This window comes from Drosophila biarmipes, chromosome X (genome assembly GCF_025231255.1).
Source record: "Drosophila biarmipes strain raj3 chromosome X, RU_DBia_V1.1, whole genome shotgun sequence".
NCBI classification, from domain to species: Eukaryota; Metazoa; Arthropoda; class Insecta; order Diptera; family Drosophilidae; genus Drosophila; species Drosophila biarmipes.
The window spans coordinates 23,386,507-23,402,028 of record NC_066611.1 but is presented as its reverse complement, the minus strand read 5'-3'; the positions used below and the strand labels follow the sequence as shown (position 1 = coordinate 23,402,028).

At 51.6% G+C, this 15,522-nt stretch overlaps 3 protein-coding genes across 4 annotated transcripts; 2 read left to right on the top strand and 1 right to left on the bottom strand.

The window, feature by feature from the left end:
* Positions 1-57: 57 nt before the first annotated feature.
* On the top strand, positions 58-2,599 carry LOC108023506 (lysine--tRNA ligase). 2 transcript variants are annotated; one of them, XM_017093046.3, is made up of 4 exons: positions 58-212; positions 652-1,321; positions 1,388-2,335; positions 2,394-2,599. In XM_017093046.3, the coding sequence occupies exons 1-4, from the start codon at positions 181-183 to the stop codon at positions 2,481-2,483; spliced, it is 1,740 nt and encodes a 579-aa protein (XP_016948535.1). In that variant the 5' UTR covers positions 58-180; the 3' UTR covers positions 2,484-2,599. The 2 variants fall into 2 exon arrangements, with proteins under 2 accessions (XP_016948535.1, XP_016948534.1); XM_017093045.3 differs by lacking the exon at positions 58-212 and adding an exon at positions 272-482.
* A 336-nt stretch (positions 2,600-2,935) lies between these two features.
* On the top strand, positions 2,936-4,900 carry LOC108023507 (protein LST8 homolog). Its single transcript, XM_017093047.3, has 2 exons — positions 2,936-3,166; positions 3,232-4,900. Exons 1-2 carry the CDS (start codon positions 3,053-3,055, stop codon positions 4,057-4,059), a joined length of 942 nt encoding a protein of 313 aa, XP_016948536.1. The 5' UTR covers positions 2,936-3,052; the 3' UTR covers positions 4,060-4,900.
* LOC108023505 (ADP-ribosylation factor-binding protein GGA2) lies at positions 4,751-8,220 on the bottom strand. The gene is made up of 5 exons (XM_017093044.3): positions 8,056-8,220; positions 7,822-7,979; positions 6,380-6,974; positions 5,323-6,296; positions 4,751-5,260 (listed from the first exon to the last, which is right to left on the bottom strand). The coding sequence occupies exons 1-5, from the start codon at positions 8,090-8,092 to the stop codon at positions 5,048-5,050; spliced, it is 1,977 nt and encodes a 658-aa protein (XP_016948533.1). The 5' UTR covers positions 8,093-8,220; the 3' UTR covers positions 4,751-5,047.
* Between the last annotated feature and the right edge of the window lie 7,302 nt (positions 8,221-15,522).

The window sequence follows — 15,522 nt, the reverse complement described above, 5'->3', positions numbered from 1 at the left end:
ACGCTGCTACGGTACCACTGCCCGCCGGAGTGGCCACCTGGTTAAGCGCGAAATCGAACTGACCCATCTGGCAGCCCTGGCCGTGTACTTTTTTGTACTTTTGTGGCGCTTCACATTCGCGATTTGCGCCGCCTTTCGAATCCTCGGGCTTAACCAGCGAGCAACTTAACCGGTAACAGCATGGCCGCTGCAAGTGGAGAACTGTCCAAGAAGTAAGTGCCCGGGCTCGCCGAGGTTCGTTTCCGTACGTCCGCCAACCAAGCAGCCCATTGAGGTTAGGTTGAGGCGGCAACGTTCCAGTGCTTTTTGTTGTTCTTCTTGCTGACCGCTGATGAAACATTGCGGCTTGGACAAAAATTAACCATGTTCGCCCGCTGCGCCCTTAAGACCGTGCAGGGGGCGTGGTCCAGCAGGATTTGGCCACAGGCCGCCGGCTTCCACGTGAGCGGCTGCCAGCTGCAGCCGAGCAAGCAGACCAAACTGTGGGTTACTCATCCGCCCCGTTGGCCAGGCCTTCCTAACTAAGTAGCAGGGATTCCCGGAGTCCTAGGCACTGACTCCTGGGCAATCTTGCCGCGCAGTTATGACAGCCTTGTGGTAGACTCTGCTGCCATCTATTTATATCACCCTACTCCACTTTCTCGCCCCCAGTGAGCTGAAGCGCCGCCTGAAGGCCGAGCAGAAGGCCAAGGAGAAGGCCGAGAAGGCGGCCGCTGCCCCGGCGGAGGGTGCTGCCGGCGGCAACAAGAAGAAGTCCAGCGCCGCCGAGGAGGAGGAGATCTCGCCCAACGAGTACTTCAAGCTGCGATCCGCCGCCATCCAGGACCTGAAGCGTTCGCCCACCACCGATCCCTATCCACACAAGTTCCATGTGAGCAGCTCGCTTGAGGACTTCATTGCCAAGTACGAGAGCGGCCTCAAGGAGGGCGAGACGCTGGAGGATGTGACGTTGAGCGTGGCCGGCCGTGTCCATGCCATCCGCGAGTCGGGCGCCAAGCTCATCTTCTACGATCTGCGCGGCGAGGGTGTCAAGGTGCAGGTGATGGCCAGCGCCAAGTCGTACAAGTCGGAGGCGGCCTTTGAGGTGGACACCGCCAAGCTGCGGCGCGGCGACATCATCGGCGTGGTCGGACATCCCGGCAAGACCAAGAAGGGCGAGCTCTCCGTGATGCCTACCGAGATCCAGCTGTTGTCGCCCTGCCTCCACATGCTGCCCCATCTGCACTTTGGTCTCAAGGACAAGGAGACGCGCTACCGCCAGCGCTACCTTGATCTCATCCTCAACAACAAAGTGCGCGAGAACTTCCAAGTACGCGCCAAGGTGAGAATCAGCTGAATTATATGAGTGAGGACCGAAACTAAAGCCCTGCCCTCTGCCATTCCCCAGATCATCTCGTACGTTCGCCAGTTCCTGGATCGCCTCGGTTTCCTGGAGATCGAGACGCCCATGATGAACATGATCGCCGGCGGAGCCACTGCCAAGCCCTTCGTGACGCATCACAACGACCTGAAAATGGACCTGTTCATGCGCATTGCTCCGGAGCTGTACCACAAGATGCTGGTAGTGGGCGGTCTCGATCGCGTCTACGAGATCGGTCGGCAGTTCCGCAACGAGGGCATCGACCTCACCCACAACCCGGAATTCACCACGTGCGAGTTCTACATGGCGTATGCCGACTACGCCGACGTCATGGACATCACTGAGCAGTTGATCTCCGGAATGGTGAAGGCCATCCGTGGCTCGTACAAGGTCATCTACCACCCGGAAGGTCCAGAGGGACCCGAGCAGGAGCTGGACTTCACGCCGCCCTTCAAGCGCGTCTCCATGATCAAAACGCTGGAGGAGAAGCTGCAGGTCAAGTTCCCGGCGGCCGACACCTTCAACACGCCGGAGACGAATCAGTTCCTGTCGCAGCTGTGCGCCAAGCACCAGGTCGAGTGCCCCGCTCCTCGCACCACCGCCCGCCTGCTGGACAAGCTGGTGGGCGAGTTCATCGAGGAGTTCTGCATCAATCCCACGTTCATCTGCGAGCACCCGCAGATCATGTCCCCGCTGGCCAAGTACCATCGCAGCATCCCCGGCCTGACGGAGCGCTTCGAGCTGTTCGTGGCCAAGAAGGAGATCTGCAACGCCTACACCGAGCTGAACGATCCCGTCGTGCAGCGCGAACGCTTCGAGCAGCAGGCCAGCGACAAGGCGGCCGGCGACGACGAGGCCCAGCTGGTCGACGAGAACTTCTGCACGGCCCTGGAGTACGGACTGCCGCCCACTGGCGGCTTCGGCATGGGCATCGACCGCCTGGCCATGTTCCTCACGGACTCCAACAACATTAAGGTGGGTCTGCGGCGATTTGTTCACCCTAAATCCTTGCTAAATCTCTCTTGTCCCACAGGAGGTGCTGCTGTTCCCCGCCATGAAACCGGAGGATGCCAACCGCACGGCAGCGGAAACAGCCCCCGCCGCCGCTGCCCCACAGCAGTAGAGGAGGCCACCGCTCACTCCACTCAACCCCAAAACCTTGTACGTTACGCTGGTCCCGGGCTAGTCCCAGTTGCTAAGATATTCAACGAATAAACCTTTCTTTCCAAATAAGCGAAACCTGCATTATTTTACTGAGTCGCAATCGGGGCATTCTGGAATTTCAGTTGGATTCGGGGGTAAAACTTCCCTTTTATGCATTTTTTAATAGTTTTAACGTGATAACTTTAATAATTTTAACTTGGTAATATAAAAATTGTTATGTGTACGCTTTTTATGATATACAAAAAAAAAACACGTTAAATTTTTTATTTTTAGTTTTAGTTTTTTAAATTTTTTTTAGAGCACATTAAAAAAAAAGCTTAGGGAATACCCTAAATATTACATTTAAAAAAGTTTAAAGCCGGAAATGCGTTTAGCAACACTGCGAAAACTATCGATAGGCCCTGGGAACGGACTCCCCTGCTATCGATAACCGCCTTGTTTTCGTCACTTTTGTAAATAATTTGCCGACTTTAATGAAAACATTCTGCCGGGGCAAATCGCGGAAACTGTCTAAGCGGTAACACGAGGATGGGGGACCAACAGCAGCTGATCCTGGCCACCGGGGGCTACGACCACACGATAAAGGTGTGGCAGGCGCACACGGGCAACTGCATCAAGACCATGCGATTCGTGGAGACCTCGGTAGGATGAGCACCATTTACCAGTTATGCCTATATCCCTAACCACATCCCCATCCGCTCTGCCAGCAAGTCAACGCGCTGGACCGGACGCCGGACAAGACGCGGCTGGCGGCCTGCGGCTACCAGTGCATCCGGCTGTACGACCTGGAGTCCAACTGCACCGCGCCGGTGATCAACTTCGACGGGGTGCAGAAGAACGTGACGCGGCTGGGCTTCCAGGAGGACGGCAACTGGATGTTCACCGCCGGCGAGGACCACCACGTGCGGATCTGGGACATGGTTTCCGCCCCGCCGCACTGCTCCAGGGTGTTCGACTGCGAGGCGCCGGTGAACGCGGCCTGCCTGCATCCCAACCAGGTGGAGATCGCCATGGGCTCGCAGAACGGCAGCGTCTTTCTGTGGGACGTCAAGTCGGAGCGCCACGAGAGGATCGTGCCCGAGGTGGACGCCTCCATTCAGGATGTGGCCATCTCGCCGGACGGCCGGTACCTGGCGGCGGCCAACAACAAGGGCAACTGCTACATCTGGTCGCTGACCAGCCAGGACCAGAAGATGAGCACGCTGCGGCCCACCAAAAAGATCGACGCCCATAAGCGCTACATTCTGCGCTGCAAATTCAGTCCGGACTCCAGGCTGCTCCTCACGACCTCGGGCGACGGAACGGTGGCCATTTGGAAGACGGACGACTTCTCCAAGTGGCGCGATCTGTGCATCGAAAACTACTGGGTCTGGGACGCCGCCTTCAGCGCCGACTCCAAGTGGCTCTTCACCGCCTCCTCCGACGGCATTGCCCGGCTGTGGAAGATCCAGGCGAAGAGCCCCGTCAGGGACTACACCGGCCACACCAAGGCCATCACTGCCCTGTCCTTCAAGGACGAGATTGTGGGCAAGTAGTAGAGCTAGCTAGTAGCCGCTAGAATTTAGGCACTTTGTAAGCTTTGCGACCAGCGCGTCGCCATCGAGAGTCCTGCCAAGGTGCTTGCCTCCAGGCGGGTGGAGGATGTCTCCTGGTGGGCTCCCACGTGGGTTTCCTCGCGGGGGCAGTAGGAACTATTGAACTATTGCCATTATACAAACGAAAGTCCTTTTTATACAGAACTCTAATCACCACACAGCTGAAAAGTCATTGAACATGTGAATTCGTTTGGGTTCAAATGAATCCTAGTTAAAGTTGGCTGAATGTAATCAACATTTGCATAAGGAAAAAGTGTAAACTTTCGTTTCAATGTTCGTTAAGCTTCAGAGGTTTTTTTCACACCATCAAGCTCCAGCTTCTGTTTATTCCAGACTATTCAAATTCTCAAAATGTGTTTACCCATGCCAAAAAGCCTTTCTTTTCCAAAACTGCCAGCTCTGCTCACCCCACATATTTAATGTGCATTCAAAGATCCTCAAAATCAGAAAGTGGCCCAGATATTCCGTCGAGATAGTTCACAGGCCGACAATCGCTGGGAAACGAGCCATTCAACTGCTCCGCCACATAATTTGTCCCCTTTTGGAGGCACTGCAGACAGCAACACACCAACCAGAACTGAAGCATCATCAACAGAACACACACAATTCGACAGAGAAATGAGAATACCTCTGAAAATGAGCGCTTGGCTTTTGTAGCGACTTTTTCATAATTTATAAACCTTTGATACATAATTATAGTACGACTAAATCGTGTGTATGCAAAATGCAATCTGAATAAAATCTTACGGGCATAAAGTACATACAATACAGAAACTAAAAACCAAGTTTATCTTTTAGATAATGCGAATACACGGGACAGCAAAGATGTGGCAAATTGACTTTTATCGCTTGCTTCTCTCAGTTTCCGGGGCCCAATGGACTTCAAGTGGACGGGAGCGGGTTAAGCTGCGTCTGGGTTTGCGGGATTCTAGTCCACGTAGTCGATGCCCCGGGCCACAATAGATTCCTTGATGGGATCCGGGTCGTCGCCCAGCTTGTAGCCCACGATGCAGGTGACATCCACGGCCTTGCCCGTGGGGTTCAGGAGGAGCATCACCTGGTTGATGGGCGTGGCCGGGCGGAAGGGCTTGTGGGGCGGCATCTGGCTGTCCGTCGGCGGCAGCAGGCGCACCTTGCAGGGCTGAAAGGGAAGAGAGTCCAGGTTAGCACTTCTTCTTGCACTGATCTACGCCAGCTTGCTACCTTCTTCACGCTGGCCTCGAACTGAAAGTCGCGCACTGGCTGGCGACTCTTGTTCTGGGCCGATATCACAATCACCGACACACGATGGCCGGGCCGATCGCTGGTGAAGTTCAGACTGAGTTGCATGTCGTCGTCGTCGAGGACGATGCGCTGCTCCCCGGTGGCCTGTATGTTGTCCAGGTCCACGTGGATCTCGCTAAGCGTCTTCGTCGGCGGCGCAGCTGCCACGGGAGCAGCTGCCGCCACCTCTTCGTTCTTCTCCACCTCCTCGCTGAGCAGGGGAACATCATCTACCGGATCGGCAGGAGCGGGAACAGATGCAGCTGCAGCTACCGCTGGCTCCTCTGGCGCCTTCACCTGCATCCTTTCGCGAGCCAAGTCGTTGAGCGTGAGCTTCTCGGGATCGCGCTTGAAGCTGGGCATCCGGTCCTGGCTGGGCAGGATCTGCTGGAAGAGCTCCTCGCTGAGCATGTCGATCTGCGGCATCTTCCTGGCCGCCCCCGGCACCATGCTGGCCTCGGCCCCGTTGCCGTTGGCCAGTGCCTCGCCCGCTGCGCCCGGGCTCAGCACCTGTGGCTCCAGCAACGTGGTGGCATTCTGGAATGGCTGGCCCTGCTTGGCTTCGCTCTCGGCCAGGGCGCTGCTGAAGATGTCACTCAGGTCGGCCAGCGGATCCCCACCGGTGGCCGCGGTGGCACTGGAATTACTGGTGGCGGTATTTGGTATGGTCGCGGTGCTCGGAGCACCCTCGCTGCTGCCACTGATCAGCAGATCCCCGAGCAGTTCGTTCAGCAGCTGGGCATTGTTGGAGCCCGCAGCCGTGGTCGCACTTGCAGTGGCCTTTGCAGCGGACGCGCTTGTGGTCGAAGTACTCGTGGTCAGGGCAGGAGCAGTGCTCCTCGTGGGCGAGGGCACCAGGAGCTTGTAGCGCTGCATGGTGGTGAGCAGGGCACCATTGGCGTCCAGGGTGTCGGCTGTGAATGGAGGTTAAAGGGTTACCATAGCACGGAATTCAAAAGAAAAAGAGCCCTCTGACTTAGGGGAGAACCACACCCACCTACGAGCTGGGCATCGGAGTCGTCCAGCAGCTGCGGCAGGTGCTGGAAGATGGGCTTGTGCTTCTTGCAGCTCTTGTAGAGCTCGTGCAGCGTCTCGTTGACGTCCTGGTTGGACGGGTCGTAGGTGTCGAGCATCTGGTTGAGCAGCTGCATCGTCTCCTGCACCTCGCTGAGCACCAGGCGGTGCTGGGCCAGCAGATTGTTGCGCCGCGCCTCCTGCGCCATGCGGTACTGCAGCAGCAGGTTGGCCCGCTTGAAGTTCTCCGGGTTATTGCTCTTGATCAGCTTGGCGAACATGGCCTCGTCGATGGTGCCCAGGACGCTCTCCCGCTTGGCCACCGCCGACTCCGTGGTGCCGTGCTCGATGTCCCCCTCCTTGCGCAGCATGTCGTAGGCGTCGCGGATCTTCTGGCGCTGCGGGAACTCCGTGGTCCAGAGCAGCAGGCACTCCATGATGCGCTGCTTCACCTCGTGCGGCGTCTCGGCGCCCATGTACTTCTTGGACACCAGCCGGATCAGCTCGTTGAGGAAGCGGAACTTGGCCGCCTCGTCCTGGAACTCCTCGCCGCACTGCGTCATGCACTCCTCCAGCAGCTGAAAGCGATGGTGTAGCCATTTAATAGGGAGCATTCATGGGAAGGGATTACAGTACTATACTTAATGCAGGTAAGTGAACTTTTGAGGGGCCAAGTAGTTTTGCTAACGTTTTCCTAACACTTTATTCCATAACTATTATCAATAAATTAGGTGAATAGAATAAATACGAATGACAAAGACATTTTAATAACGTTCAATGATATGCATATTAACAACTTTAAGATCAGCTTGAATGAAAAATGTACTGAAAAAATTGAAAAAATGAAGTATTGCATTTAATAGACAGAGCATTTACAAGTTACACATCTACGAATTGAGGGGTGAATATTACATAAAGGGCACAAGATGCTTTCCAGCGAGTTCAAAGTTAACGATCCTGACTAGGTTCCACGACAAAAACCCACATAGAAATAAGAACGCAGCTAGGCCTGTACAACTTACACCTTTACGCACTCAAGGATACTTGTTTACAGGAAGGTACTTAAACACCTTAGAGCAGTAGGAAACTTAACAGCCAAGGGAACGGTTCTGGCCTGCGAAAGCCGCTATCTGTTGCACCCATTTTGGCCGCCATTGTGCCCAGCTGGCCCATCCACACAAACGCGATTTCGACAGATAACAATTGCCATTGCGATGGAGTGCAGCCACATAAGTGCGAGTGCTTCTCCGGGTTTTGGCCCACTGTGCACGCTGCTTGTGTGTGGGGTGTGTGTGGGGGTGTGGGTGTGGGTCTCAGTGGGCTGCACACACACACCCCTTGGCCGCTGGGCGGCGACAGTGGGCGGGGTGGGTGGTGCAGGGACGACCTGGGGAAGTGGTAGTCACGCAAAAGCAAAGCACCTACCGAGATCGCTCGCGTCGCCTCCGTGACGTTGGGGGACCGCACCTTGGCCACGATCATCTCCTGGGCCTTGTGCACCAGCTGGGCATTGCTCTTGACCACAATGCAGAACATCTGCACGCCCATTTCGTCGATTTTCTTTGCCGGATTTGTTGCTCTTTCTGTGCGGTGCGCCATGGAAGAGGAAGAGGGCGCTGAGTTCCAGGGCTTCCCGGGCCGGGTTGGGGCTTCACTTACCCAGCATCTCCTCCATTATGCTCTCGTCGGTTGTCATCGTGCGGGGCGGACAGCGCTACTTTATATTAACTGGGGGATATACAATATTTGCGGTCACTTCGAACAACAACCATTGTTGCTAGAGATGCGAGTGATGCCGATATTCCGGAGCTTTGCGGCTATCGATGGCTGGCTATCGCTGCGTCTGCCAGTGTGACCAGCAGCTTTGCGGTTGAATATACCAGAAATATACCGGAAATTGCACATTGCAGCGCTGCCACCGCAACTCAATGTTGCCACTTGGGTTTCCCAAACGACCGTTGGCTTTTGAAAGTCAGCTAGCAAAATATTTTTCAGTGCGAAATATTAATAAAATGATAGTAAACATTTGGCTGTGGTTTTGAAGCATTCTGCATCCTTAGTTCAACGTAGGCTATGAACTGTGCCCTTTATAGGCTTTCTAGGCTTGCAACCAACTAATGTTTAACATGCAGACGGGCAACCCCAAGTGTGTTTGTAATAACCTCCTAAATGCATGTAACACTTTGAAATACGAATCACTTACAGACACAAGCCGCGCTTATGTAAGCACGCGCCAGCACGTGGAGCGTCTGTGTGTGCGTGGGCAGCAACCTGTGGCCATTTCACCTTAAGTTAACCTTTCGGCAGGACATCGCGCAGGCGCTCGCCATCGCCGGGCTATAATTAGAAGCACTTGCATCATCATCTCGACGGGGGATCGGAATTGTGCCCCAAACGGCTGACTTGGTGGTGGGGTCATGGTGTTTTGTTGCCCACTAGTTTGGCATTGCAAGAGGGTATATATTGAAAGGCGTTTCCTCACCCGCAGGTTAAACTAGCCAAAGTAATATCTATTTAAAGTTATTTTAATTCTCGGGAGAGGAAATAGTCCTGAAAAGCATGCTACAATATTTTTATATATTTTCAGTATCTACCCATATGCATTAAGTAGGTTAGGAAACTGTGCGGTTTTGGTTTAAAGTACGCCCCTAGGTAGGCAACACACTTCGCTTAGCGGGTATATCAAAGTCGTGGCGCCCACCGTCGTTTTTTATCTTTTATCGTGCTTTCTGCGTTGGGCAACACGTGCAGCACTCACTCACACACACGCGGACACACACTCGCGTAGGAGGCTCGTCACCGGCCCGCGCCGGTGTGGGCCGCCGGAGAGAGCGCTCTCCCTGCCTCTCGCGCGCGCTTGAAACTGTTATACCAAAACCAGTTTACATGCGCCGCGCGCCGTATAACAAAAGCCTCTGCCGACGCCGCCGCTTCTGCTCAAAAAGGACAAACTCAAGGGCAAAACTCAATGGAAACAAAAAGCCGAAAGCAGAAAGCCAGAAGAAAAACAACAATTACGGCGCGAGTCTTGCCGTAATTTCGTACGTCTCACTCTGATAAGTTCGCCTTGATTACAATGCTCGGGCGTATGGTTGTGCACATGTATTTGCACACATACATATGTACATGGGCCATACGTACTGGAGCTAACACTAAGTCTAGATTACACAATCGTTCCCGGTTTCGTATCAAGTTTTTCCGCTGCCACTCCCACGCAGTTTGTTGTTGGGAGAGGATTCGGCGGGCGACTCTGTGTGCGGGAGTGCGGCTGTGTGGGTGTGTGGGTCGACTCTGACTGACACACTTTTCGTCCTGCTCCCACTCTGCCTCCCTCCCTTATCTGCCCTTTCCCTCTGGCGCGTGGGCGTGTTCGAGCCCGCCCTTTGAGGTTATGCCCGCTGAATGCATATTTGAGCAACTGCCATTGATTAGCCATCATCAACGGGCGACAAACAGCGACAAAACACCCAATCGCCGACTATCTCTATCTGTCGCTGGCCCTTTGTTAAGTGCCGTTATTGATATTGATTGGCATCGGCGCGGCGCGGCGAGGCGAGGCGGCCAAACTTTTCCACGCACGCAAAACAGCTGGCTTCCACCGTTATCGCGGGCAAACAAATGCCCGTTGCGATAGGTTTTACCGTTATAGCTAACCAAACAAAATAGCCGATGCGATCAGCATCACGGAACTAACAGTACTAGCAGTGCCATCATGCTGCCCTTTACCGGTTCGTTCCAAGAGGATCGATGTTACAGGTTACCGTTACCGTTTGGAAATATTTCGATTACCGTTTGGGGAAACTGAATAGTATAGTAGTAATCCTACTATAGTATAGTAGTAATGTTTTACATTTAAAGGTTTGGTTTAGAAATCAGTGTTAAATTACAACTCAGTTACAATAACAGTGCCACCATGCTGATCTTTACCGGTTCGTTCGAAGAGGATCAATGTTACAGGTTACCGTTACCGTTTGGAAAGAATACCCGATGCGTTGAATATTTCGAGAACCGTTTGGGGAAACTGAATAGTATAGTGCAATCCTACTATAGTATAGTAGTAATATTTTACTTTTAAAGGTTTGGTTTACCAACCAGTGTTAGATTAGGGCGAAAAATCCAGCCGATACGATACATCTTACCGTTTCAGCCTAGACATTTACTCGATCGCCTGTCGATGCCACTAAATTATGAATGAAGTTTGGACCGCATCGTATGACTTTGGTCGCCCAACCCACATACAACTCTCCAATTGGTCAAGCCTTAGGAATGCGATCAGAATGGCCCACTGCACCCCGCCGAGGCACTTGAGCCCCCAAGGCTAAGGAGTTATCTCGGCACAATCGATCGACGCATCCGGAGTCTGGAACGTAGATCTTATCGGCGGGGCAAAAGGCGATCGAATTCCTTCGATAGGGAAAGTTCTCGGCCAACGATTGATTTGTGTCCCACCAACCGCCGGACCAGCCCCTCCCCCTTTTATTTCTATACGTATAGTTTCACTTGATTCGATAAGCGCCGTAATATTCGCTGGAAGTGCTTGACAAAAAGAGTGGCAGAGTATATTTCCCTTGGGCCAGTCGATCGTCGAGGACCCCACCGTCACCGCACCGAGTTGGTACTATCAATCTCGGGCCGAAAATAGCAAATCCACTCGGTGGTGCTAGAGTGACAGATTTTGGTAGATACAAAGCCAGAGATAGGACCGCAAAAACATGAATTAATTACTGCCCGACAGCAGGGGCGGCGTTACTACATGGAGTGCGCCAGAGCGCCGTGTCCGGGTCGCAGAGTGCTTATCGGGGGTTCTGGAGGGCACTATCGCCCGGCTGGCTTTCGCACTCTTGCTTTCATCCATCGGACTTGTTTCGCAATCACGTCGGCTGGGGTGAATTGGCTTTATCGGGCAGTCCGATCCCTGGGCATGGATTCATAGTACATAGGGAAAGTCGGCTTTGCCCGCCAGTCGGTAAAAACCTATCAAGTGGATCCTATCCCTCCTTATGTCTCGGCAAACCATATTCACTTTCAAGATACATCCCTATCAGAAGTACTTTACCTCACCCGAAGTAAAGTGCCTATAGGATTACCCCAGATAGCGGATCTACAGATGGCGACGAGTGCTAGTCAAGTCTCCCTATGAATCAACCCACGTTAAGCCTAATCTCGTAGTACATGAGTCAACTGGCTAATAACCATCATAGGACTTAAGTCGCTCCACAAGTGCCCAGTAAATTTGAGCGTTAATCAAAGGGACCGCTGAACCATAAGCCATAAAAACAAACTGAGGGGTCCATTCATTGGGGTCCCAGAACTTGGCGAAAACTTGTGGGGCGGGCATACCATTTGAATTCGCTTATCACTCAAGTGGGGGTGCGAGCGGACCAATTGATCTTCCGCTGGGCACTCTTTGCGACGCTCTTGGGGAGGACATACCACCTTGGAGAGCCAAGATTGTGGCGTATTTATAACTTGAACTTGGGATCGGGAAACGCACTCCCCTACCCACAAGTGGTTTACTAAAATGCTTCGTAGTGGGCTGAGTCATTCACCAACCTTCTCCTTCTATTAGCCCTCCCAAGGCCTAAGGGTGTTCGCCTCTCCCCCGGATCCAGCGGCTTATCACCTGAGGCTCGGCAACTCTAACTAACGCCCACTCCCACCTCTATCTGATGCCGAACAACAGAAACGATTCGCCAAATTCCGCTGTCGAGTTCCGTGAGTTCACTCTATATGACCGATCATAAATGTGTTTATTGTCTGAAATCGTAAACAGACGCGCGAAAGGGGGGCGTGAGATGGCCGGCCACTTGACCTGGGCTTATCGGGGCATCTGGAACTTTTCCTTCGCTTCATGCTCGCCAACATTGTTCTTTACCAGTCCCAAATTTGACCAACTGCCCACATTCTATCGATCGCAGTCAGCGTGATCCCACTTCCACCTGGCACTTACGCAACAGCCTCCAACTGCGTTCTACGGCAATTGAGAGGCGGAAGACGGCGAGATCCAGTATCGAGTTCGCGATCGAATTGCACTTGTTTGCTCCCCTGCTTACGTAGCCGCAGCCGTGCATTCTCAGGCAGCTATCGTAGTACACTCGGCCCTGGCTGAATAGTTGCTAAATGACTGGGCCCAGGGCGGTGCTCGCTGGGCTGGCGCATGAATGAATGAACCGTGTGGGGGGTGTGAAGTGCGCCCTGCACTGCGGCTCAAAGTTCCGCCGGGGTCACAGTTGCCGGTTAGTCACCTGCAGCCGGAGTCGTTGCGAAAACGGGTTCCAAGCAACGACCAGCGAAGCTCCGAGCACTTTTGACTTGTGATCAAGGGATCACTGGGTGGATTGTAAGGGGATCTGTACATGTGGTTTGTCATGGGAGTTCAGGCTCTGCTTACTTGGAACCACATTAGTTCTTGGCACAAGCCTTCTTGTGAAGAAAAACTTGTGTGTGATATCTGCAATACCCTGGGTTCTGCGTAGACTGCTCAAGTTTTGGATAGGACTTCTATATATATAGGGGAAAATATATGATACTTATGAAGTGCCGCCTCATAGCAGTGGTATTTGTCTTATCGAACGTTTCCCCGCACTATCACTGCTTGTATTCCAAGAAATATAGACACACGATCCGAGGGAGTTTCGAAGCCGCCGCAGAAGTGCCGGTTAGCTTTTCGGGGGGTTGCAGGGGATTGCCCAACACTGGTATGCCCGGGTCGGGGCGTAGGGTGCTCGGCCCGTCCGCTCGAGAAATGCAGAAACGTGATCTATTCCAGGTTGTCTCACTGGCATTCTCACTGGCTATCAGCCGAGCTGTGTGTGTCCCATTTGCACTCGAACTGGCCAGTTGTTTACGTTTGCCGCCATTGGCTGTGGGCTGTTTTTGTTTTGCCCCGATTTGTTTTGCCAGCTTGCGATTCTCTTGTTATTGTTTATAGCGCCCCGGAAAGGTGTTTAATTTATACCCCCCACATTCATCCGCCCACGAAGTTCGCGCACACCGATCGAACCCACGGAGTCGGGATTTATTAGGGTCGGGTTCCCGTTTTCGCATAAATAATCGATATTCCCGTTAACGCAACCCGAGGCTCGCAGGCCGTTGGTCCGTTGGTCTATGGTTCCTAACTAGAGGTTACTGATTTTTATTCTAAATCTTTGGTTCTAAGAACCTGATTTAAATTCACTTTCATCATATCTAAAGGAAGTCACAAACGAAGACCTTAACCAGAGGTTACACCACTTTAAGATCGAAGCAAGTTAACCAGGGGTTAAGTAACCTAACACTTTCACATTTACTATGAGAGAACCCTGATTTCCTACCCACACTAGATCACGTTGACCACATATTATATAACTTGAGTGCCCCCATCCACCCAACCCTCCAACTACGCCTTTCAATCTGCCACATCATCAATTCCTCCATTAACAGATCGCTTTGCTGGCCAAACAAATTCAAAGAACTGCTAACGAAAGTCTCGTGTTTATCTGTCTGCCAATTGACTCAAGTGTCTGGGATCAAATAAATTTGTATGCCCAGCAAGTTCCTCCAGAGTCGCTTGAGTTCCATTAATTGAGACGAAAATACCCCGTACCCATGCCCGTACTGGAGGCGCTGCCCTGGAGGCAGTTTCTGGCGGTTCGGTCCGCCGCGAGAAGCGCTCAATTGGTTTGCATTGGGCTCGTTTAGCGATTAGAGGCGAGTCGTCGCACTTTCATTCAATCATTCACTTACATCATCAACTGAGTGGCCATGACCACCGTAAGGTCTCGCCGGAGGCAACTGTACCCGCCTTTGGCCTTAGGCGCTACGACGCCTGTATAAATAATTCCGGATGCGGATGATCGGGCGTTCTAATTACGGATCGGATTCCAAGACAGCTTCTTGCCAGCCCGCCCTTCTGCAAGCAAAATCACTTTATCCTCCTTAGTATTAATTCCAAGATAACTAACGTGCTCCTCTCAGTATTTGTTGCTTGAAGAAAGTGTCAGCACTCAAGCTTTACTTCAAATCCGATACCTTTTGAGTGATATATGGGGCACTATATTAGATAAAACTAATGTTTTCCAATTTACCTTAATTGCTGCTTAAAAAGTTGACTTGAAAACCTAGAAGAGTCTTCGTAATTTAATATAAAACGGTTTCCAGTGCACTTTTCGGCTTTACGTAATCCAAAAATACAAAACTCGGTGACAATCCCCTGATTGATGATCCCCATACAATCTTCATTTTAATTACCCGTATTATATCACTCAATTTAGTGCATCTCATACGGCTTTTGTTTGAACTTTCCCAAGTTGTTTTAATTACTCACTTTTTCTGGGCTTTTTTGTGTTGTGTCAGAATTGTATTTATTTTTAGTTGTATTTTAGGTTTCAAATTGAAATGTAATTAAAGCAATTTAGCAGCAAATTAATTGCCAGCCAGGCACACGATCGCTGACACCGGCACTCGAAAGTATTCACCAGCAAAAAAAGCTCTACAATTAGGAGAGGCAAATTGGTTTCGTGGCGCAGGAAAACAAAAGAGTTATAAACTAATAACCCCAATTATTCGCTGAAAACAACAGCAATAAAAAAGATCGTCAAAGGAAATGACGGCAAACATCTGTGGATGATTGTTGATTGTGGTTTTGGAATGTTGGCGTAAAAAACCGACGAACGCAATGGAAAGGAATGGAGTGCAAATATGGTTGTTAGGATTAGAGTGGAAATATCTTCCCATCCTTACCCCTTTCGAATTTTACCAAGCGATTGTTAGCAATCTTGATCGCCATATCTGGGCAATCGTAGAACATTGCAATTCTCAAGTCCAAGCTACCGAGTGCGAAATCAAAGGTTTTATCACGGTTGCCGAACGATAAGATTTGATATCTGAGATATGGCCCGATTATCGGAACGGAAAGAGAATGTCAGAGAATGTCAAACCAGAAATATAACCTGAGTTTGGTATTAGTTTTTCTCCTTTTCAAGTAATTATCAAACATGCAGAAACAAAGCATGACTTTGCCAAATCGAATAACTATCTACACAAGACATTTAAACTGCTATAATGTTAGCGAATCCGTGTTAATCATCGACATTTGATTAGCCCTTCTTTCACTATCAAGACTATCTATCATATACCTATCAAAAT